An 8,359-nucleotide genomic window follows, 5' to 3' on the forward strand; every position below is an offset into this window, starting at 1 on the left:
TGTGTGAAAGCAGCCTTACTGTGCACACGCCGCTGCGCCCTACTCTGCACACGCCGCTGCGCCCTGCTCTACCGCAGGAGGCGGCACACATGCAGCTGCAGGAACATCAGCCTCACTGAATATTATAAGCCGCATTCACACGCAGATTGTTTAGGCTTTATAACGGGTTTCCTAAGCTGAACTAATGGCTCCCAGGCAATGATGATGGTCTCCCCCTGACTCACGGGCCCCATAGTGGGCCCCCAGTTCATCCAGGGCCCTGGCTCTCAGGGGCCCACAAGAGCCCTGTGCTGATCATGCACTGATGGCAGATTACAGCCAGCTGGCAATACCCCGTAACCTGTATTAAAGGGGTCCGACATGAGAAGTGTGCATCACTGTGAGTTATGGCAGACTCTCCGAGTCATCCCCATCATATTCCCCGGTATATGGCAGCAGCCATGTAATAATGTGACGGTCACTGGCAGACTAGACTCCTGCCCTCCTCCGGGTGTCGGTGCTGCACAGTGGGGACTCGTCTGAAGCTGCGCTGATTGCTATGATCATTATGTTACTACCTACCAGCATTAATTCCACAGCACTTTACAGACATTATAATCACTGTCTCCATTGGGGCTCACAATCTACATTCCCTATCAGTCTTTGGAGTGTGGGAGGAAACCGGAGAACCCAGAGGAAACCCACGGAAACACGGGGAGAACATACAGAACATCCTTCAGATGTCGTCCTTTGTAGTATTTAAACCCAACGCTGCAAAGCAACAGTGCCAATAACTAAGCCAACCGTATAGTGCTAATTACTGAGCCACCGTACAGTGCTAACCACTGAGCCACCATATAGAACTAGCCACTGAGCCACCATACAGTGCTATCCACTGAGCCACCGTACAGTACTAACCACTGAGCCACCGTTCAGTGATAGCCACTGAGCCACCATTCATTGCTAACCACTGAGCCACCGTGTAGTGCTAACCACTGAGCCATCGTGCAGTGCTAAGTACTGATGCACTGTATTATGTTAACCACTGAGCCACCGTACAGTGCTAACCACTGAGCCACAGTACAGTGCTAACCACTGAGCCACCGTGTAGTGCTAACTGCTGAGCCACCATATAAAATTAACCACCGAACCAATGTACAGTGCTAACCACTGAGCCATCGTACGGTGCTAACCACTGAGCCACTGTGCAGTGCTAACCACTAAGCCACAGTGCAGTGCTAACTACTGATCCACTGTATTATGTTTACCACTGAGCCACCGTACAGTGCTAACCACTGAGCCACCATACAGTGCTAACCACTGTGCCACCGTACAGTGCTAACCACTGAGCCACCACACAGTGCTAATGACTGAGCCACCATACAGTGATAATGACTGAGCCACCGTGCAGTGCTAACCACTGAGCCACCATATAAACTAACCACTGAACCAATGTACAGGGCTAACCACTGAGCCATCGTACAGTGCTAACCACTGAGCCACCATGCAGTGCTAACCACTGATCCACAGTGCAGTGCTAACTACTGATCCACTATTATGTTTACCACTGAGCCACCGTACAGTGCTAACCACTGAGCCACCATACAGTGCTAGCCACTGAGCCACCATACAGTGCTAATGATGGCCACTATACAGTGCTAACCACTGAGCCACCATACAGAACTAACCACTGTACAGTGCTAACCACTGAGCCACCGTACATTGCTAACCACTGAGCCACCATACAGTGCTAATGACTGAGTTACCATACAGTGATAATGACTGACCCACCGTGCAGTGCTAGTCACTGAGCCACAGTGTGGTGAGCTACTGAGCCACCGTGCAGTGCTAACCACTGAACCACCGTGCAGTGCTAACCACTGACCCACATACAGTGCTAACCATTGAGCAACCATACAGTGCTAATGACTGAGCCACCGTACAGTGCTAACCACTGAGCCACCATTACAGTGCTAGTCACTGAGCCACTGTGCAGTGCTAACCACTGAGCCACTGTATTGTGTTAACCACTGAACCACCATTCAATACTAATTACTTAGCCATTCTACAGTGCTAATCACTGAGCCACCATACATTTCTAACCACTTAGTTACTGTGCAGTGCTTACCACTGAGCCACCGCTCAGTGCTAACCACTGAGTCACCATGCAGTGCTAACCACTGAGCCAGCGAGCAGTGCTAATCACTGAACCACCATGTAGTGCTAACCACTGAGTCACTGTGCAGTGCTAACTACTGAACCACTGTATTATGTTAACCACTGAGTCATCGTGCAGTGCTAACCACTGAGCCACCGTGCAGTTCTAACTACTGAGCCACTGTATTATGTTAACCACTGAGCCACCATACAGTGTTAACCACTAAGCCACCATGCTGCCCATAAATTATGTAGCAGGTGACTGTAAATCTGAGCTGCACACATTACTTGCTGATAAATACTATTTCAATTATTACTAAATAAATCCAGGTACAGATAAATGACCAAATCCTGTGTGTGTGTGTGTGTGTGTGTATATATATATATATGTGTGTGTGTGTGTGTGTGTGTCAGCGCGGCTGGAGGAGGCTGCTCTGCACGGAGGGTGACACCATGTGACGTCACCGCCCTCTGCTATATAAGGCCGGGCAGCCCTGAATAGCCTCAGTGTGTGCGGGTCCACCAGTCACACCGTCAGCACCGTAGTGTATATACACAGCGTACACGTCTATATCCGGGGAGGAATCCTGCAGACATGAGCACAGGGCTGTGCAAGTACCCCATGGAGGTGGCCGTGTACGAGCTGCACAATTTCTCCATCTCCTTCTTCTCCTCGCTCCTGGGCGCCGACGTCGTGTCCGTGAAGCTGGATAACAGGTGACTAGGATTTGGTGATTTGGGATCGTCCCTGTCGCTGTTGTTGCCCGCCTGCAGCAGGGATCCATTTCTGGGATTTCCTGGCGTTATTTGTTGCCGTCTGCTCCTGATGATGATGATGATGATGATGATGATGATGATGATGATGATTGGCCTCGCATTCATTGTGCTCTGGTTCCATTGTTACATTTCATGCATGGGGTGATTACCAGGAATGTCGCCGTTGTACGCTGACACTGCTGCGGTGAGTGACATCCGTCACGCCTGTGTCCGCAGACCTGGGCTTTGTTGCAGCGGTGGCTGCTTGCTCAGAGCAGGATTATCCTGGTTTGGACTGGAATCGCTGCAGTTTCCGCCTCCTTGTTTGTCAGTGCTGCAGGAGACTATTGCTTTGTCTGTGCTGTTTAACCCCTCGGGGGATGTATGCGCTGCCGCCCCCGCAGCCTCCATCATTAGTGTTACACTTGTGTGCACCTCACTGCTTGTGTCCGTTCACACTAACCTCCTGTTATTTTTCTTTTTGCAGCGCTTCAGGGGCAAGTGTGGTTGCAATAGATAACAAGATTGAGCAAGCCATGGTGAGTACAGCGATAATTTCTGCTTTATTACATCTCCTGGATGTTATTATACTCTGGCTATGATTTGTGGAGTGCTGCAGACCACGCCGGCACTGTAAGGGTCCCGCAGACCCCCAGTATGGGGCGATGCTGCTTTTTACTCAGCCCTGTAATGCCATGTATCCGCACGTTGCATCATTCCTGCACCCAGGGGTTCTGGGCAGGAGAATGGGGTCTCCCAGTTCATTGTGAACACGCCGACGCTGTAAGGGTCCCGCTCGGTGGAGTCCCGCAGACCCCCAGTATGGGGTGATGCTGCTTCTTAGTCAGCCCTGTAATGCCATGTATCCGCACGTTGCATCATTCCTGCACCCAGGGGTTCGGGGCAGGAGAATGGGGTCTCCCAGCTCATTGTGAACACGCCGACGCTGTAAGGGTCCCGCTCGGTGGAGTCCCGCAGACCCCCAGTATGGGGCGATGCTGCTTCTTAGTCAGCCCTGTAATGCAATGTATCTACACGTTGCATCATTCCTGCACCCAGGGGTTCGGGGCAGGAGAATGGGGTCTCCCAGCTCATTGTGAACATGCCAGCGCTGTACGGGTCCCGCTCGGTGGAGTCCCGCAGACCCCCAGTATGGGGCGATGCTGCTTCTTAGTCAGCCCTGTAATGCAATGTATCCGCACGTTGCATCATTCCTGCACCCAGGGGATCGGGGCTGGAGAATGGGGTCTCCCAGCTCATTGTGAACACACCGGCGCTGTAAGGGTCCCGCTCGGTGGAGTCCCGCAGACCCCCAGTATGGGGCGATGCTGCTTCTTAGTCAGCCCTGTAATGCAATGTATCCGCACGTTGCATCATTCCTGCACCCAGGGGTTCGGGACTGGAGAATGGGGTCTCCCAGCTCATTGTGAACACACCGGCGCTGTAAGGGTCCCACTCGGTGGAGTCCCGCAGACCCCCAGTATGGGGCGATGCTGCTTCTTAGTCAGCCCTGCAATGCAATGTATCCGCACGTTGCATCATTCCTGCACCCAGGGGTTCGGGGCTGGAGAATGGGGTCTCCCAGCTCATTGTAAACACGCCGGCGCTGCTGGGATCTCATTGGACAGGAGGGGACTGCAGTGAGGTCTGCAGACGGTGCTGGGGATGAGGGACACTGCAGACCTTTCCAACATTGCTCTTCCTCCATCATGACTGACCCACTGTGCAAGGCGCCACCATAAACACACAGCCTCTTAGGTTCACTGCACGACATACTCACATGGATTCAGCAGCCGTTACGTCGACAGTGTGAACGGACAAATATTATTTTACAGAAATGGCTTTCATGTAACATTTCCTTCAGATCTATACACTGATATCCATTGTATAGTTGTTTGGCGTGGAGCAGCTATTATATGACTCCATCTTAGACCTTTATGAAAGTAGTAGGGTGTTCTAAAGGGAACCTGTCATGTCCCCAAATTCTATTACCCTGCAGATTACAGTGCTGTCCGACTGCTGTACTGAAAGTGCGGCTACTGGGAGAAAATTAACTTTATTTGTCTCCAGAGCTGCCGGCTTTCAGTCATAGAGGTGGGCACAGAGCAGCTACAGTCACTGGTCAATACACAGTGAGCGGCATCGTCAGCATGGCCTGGCACTATGATTGACAGCTAGTAAGCACATCTGTGCAGAGCGAGCTGTCAACCACAGTCCTGGGGATGCTTACAATGCTGAGAGCGATGACTATAACCACTCTGTTCCCGCCTCTATGACTGAAATCTGGTGGCTACTGGGAGGAATAAAGCTAAACTTCTCCCGGTACAGCGGCCGGACAGCATTGTAAGGCTATTAACCTGCAGATTACCCCCTTATCCGCAGGTTAATAGCATTTAGAGAAATGACGGATTCCCTGTAGGGTATGTTCCCACGGGCAGGAACTGGCAATACTTTTGTCGCAGCACATGTCAGCTCCTTCCAAAGCACTGCTGGCTTTTGAACGCAGGTGATTCCGCAAGTGTTCATTGAACATTCCGGAATCACCGCTCCCAATACATTGGATGGGAAATTTATCTTGCGGAGACACAAGATAAATTGACATGCTGCAGTCTCGAAACACGTGCCGCATGTCTGTCTCCACAGGGAAGCCGGAGGCGTCCGTGCATGCATAGTGGATGGGATTTCTTCAAATCACGGCCACTATGCTGTAACATCTGGACACTGCGGGTTGGATGCTGTGGCTCTACGCTGCATCCAACCTGCAGCGTTTACTGACCGTGGGAACATACCTTAATTCTGTTGGCAGATGCAGGCATTACGTTTCATTCTGTACCCTGCTGTAATGAATGTGTGGCAGTAACATCTAAGAACAGATTTTAAGTGTTATGGGCAACAACACTGATGTCAATATTTTTCCTTGTCCTACAGGATTTGGTGAAGAACCATCTCATGTACGCAGTTCGGGAAGAGGTGGAAGTCCTGAAGGAGCAGATCAAAGAGCTGGTAGAAAAAAATTCTCAGCTTGAAAGGGAGAACTGTCTACTAAAGAATCTTGCCAGCCCAGAGCAGATGAAAAAGTTTCAATCTCGGCTTCCTTCAGGGGACACCAGGGTGATTTCAAGCCTAGATTTTCTACATGCAACTCAACCACGCAAAGCCGGATCTGCAGTTTAAGTGGCTCTGTCTTTGGAGTGGACAGAGCCACAGAACTTTTCCTTAATCGTCTCCTCGATAATGAGAAAAAAATGTAATTTTTTTCCCCCCTCTTTAAAGTGTCACCTTGGCCTGGAGGGTCGTTGACTAGCCTATACTGGCACCATGAGCTGTACCAGGGCTAGAACAGGCTTCCTCACGAGTCTTTTCTACAAGAGAAGAGTGAGAGAAGCCAATCGTGGACTCCTTAAGAGGAGTACCAGTAAGACAGAGCTTGTCCGATATGGAACCTGCCTTTCTTGGTGTCAGGCTTTAAATGCAAAGCCAGGGTAACAGCGGAAGCTGCAGAAGAAGCCCACAGACCGCTTCTGAAAGAGTTCTCTAACCGTGGAGTACAAAGTTGGTCAGAGGGACCATCTCTGTTCAGCGTGACCATAAACCGTTCTTAAACCAGAGAGTGGTGGCCTTCAGAATGTAGAGACTGGCGTAGGATATGTTGCTCTATTCGGTTGAAGAACAAAGCTTGAGATGCACCTAAACACTTTGAAATGGATTTCTGTAGTTAGAGCCAGTGGAGGACTTCCCAAACCTCCACACGTAGCGGCTGTAGGCATGGGCTCCACAGATGGTGTTCACTATTGGAGCAGTGGTACCATGAAGCCTCCTTGGAGGCTCGGAAGATGCTGCGTGTAACATGGACACTGTTCGTCTTTGTTTCTGTTTATATATGTCTAGGATAGATTGTATTTCTCTTGTGTTCTTCATTTCCATTCGTCTTCATGCAAAAGCACATGGGCTGACAAAGAGCCTCCTGAAAAGTTCACACGACACTTTAAAATCTGGGAAAAGTATGAGACTTTTTATGTACTGCAATATTAATGACTCTAGGACTAAACCGTCAGACAATAACCTTCTATGGCTCGATGGAAAATGTTACTCTTGTGTGCGAGAGTCAAATGTACATAACTCAACGGATTCTGCAATAAAACCTTTTTATTAAATACTTCCCACAGTGTTTAATTCTTCCAGATATTAATCGTGATGTTTTTTATTCTGTTGACATAGCGATTCGCGATTTACTCTATAGGATCCGGCAAGAGAGAATTGTTACTGATGTGATGGACTTCAATGGAGGATGTTTTAGATGAGCTTTTTATACACTCAATGATCCAGCAGTGACTCCTTCTTTCCTGCCAAAACATGCAGAGAAGGTGCAAACATTTCTGCACCGAATACATAGGGTATGTGCAAACGTTGCGGATTTTTCCGCTCGGATTCTGTAGAATCCGCAGGTAAAACGCAGTACGGATTTACTGCGGATTTCACCTGCGGTTTTACACCTGCGGATTCCTATTGAGGAGCAGGTGTAAAACGCTGTGGAATCTGCACAAAGAATTAACATGCTGCGGAAAATAAACCGCTGCGTTTCTGCGTGGAATTTTCCGCAGCATGTGCACTGAGGATTTGGTTTTCCATAGGTGTACATGGTACTGTACAACGCATGGAAAACTGCTGCGGATCCGCAGGGCCAAATCTGCAACGTGTGCACAGACCCTGATTGTCAGGATCGGATTTACTTCATACATCAATAGTTCTCATGAAAGTAAGAATCTTTGTATATATCTTATCCGAGCAATCGTTCTTCTCATGCACGGAGCTTTCATTTTTCAGACAATGAAGACGGATTTTACCTGTGAGTTGAGGATTTTGAAAGTTAAAGCTGGAGGAGAAAGAAGCAATTTCCGTAATGAGATATATGCCAAGCTTCTTATTTTCACATGTATTATTGATTTATGGAAAAAATCACATAAAAAGCTGATTAATCGTGGGGCGGAGTGGAATAAGTAACTGGTTACATGAGGCGAGAGCAAAACTCATCAGTGTGGAGTGAATGTGGATGGAGACTTGACAGGGATAATCTTTATTTTTATATAGCGCTAACATATTCCACAGCACTTTACAGACATTATCATCGCTATCCCCAATGGGGCTCACAATCTAAATTCCCTATTGGTATGTCTTTTGGAATGTGGGAGGAAACCGGAGTGCCCAGAGGAAACCCACGCAAACACGGAGAGAACATACAAACTCTTTGGAGATGTTGTCCTTGGTGGGATTTGAACCCAGGACTCCAGCGCTGCAAGGCTGCAGTGCTAGCCACTAAGCCACCGTGCTACCCATTGATCAGTCACAGCACAGGATGTCTGGGTACTTGTGCGGCCAGCGGGGACCCTGTAACACGACCAGCAGGGACCCTGTAACACGACCGGCGGGGACCCCATAACACAGCCGGTGGGGACCCCCTAACACGGCC

The 8,359-nt window shown here is 49.4% G+C and overlaps 1 protein-coding gene across 2 annotated transcripts in view; it reads left to right on the plus strand.

Annotated features, from left to right (window-relative positions):
• The window catches only part of LOC143804833 (TSC22 domain family protein 3-like), an 88,473-nt gene extending 81,422 nt beyond the window's left edge, over window positions 1-7,051 (plus strand). The window contains exons 1-3 of one of the 2 annotated variants that reach the window (XM_077283324.1): window positions 2,631-2,853; window positions 3,380-3,431; window positions 5,821-7,051. In XM_077283324.1, coding sequence (XP_077139439.1) covers window positions 2,732-2,853; window positions 3,380-3,431; window positions 5,821-6,066 — 420 coding nt within the window. In that variant the 5' untranslated portion in view covers window positions 2,631-2,731 and the 3' untranslated portion in view covers window positions 6,067-7,051. Of the gene's footprint in view, window positions 1-2,630; window positions 2,854-3,379; window positions 3,432-5,820 lie in introns of those variants that run through there. The other variant, XM_077283323.1, reaches the window with a different exon arrangement.
• Window positions 7,052-8,359: the final 1,308 nt, after the last annotated feature.

This window comes from Ranitomeya variabilis, chromosome 2 (genome assembly GCF_051348905.1).
Source record: "Ranitomeya variabilis isolate aRanVar5 chromosome 2, aRanVar5.hap1, whole genome shotgun sequence".
Lineage (NCBI taxonomy): Eukaryota > Metazoa > Chordata > Amphibia > Anura > Dendrobatidae > Ranitomeya > Ranitomeya variabilis.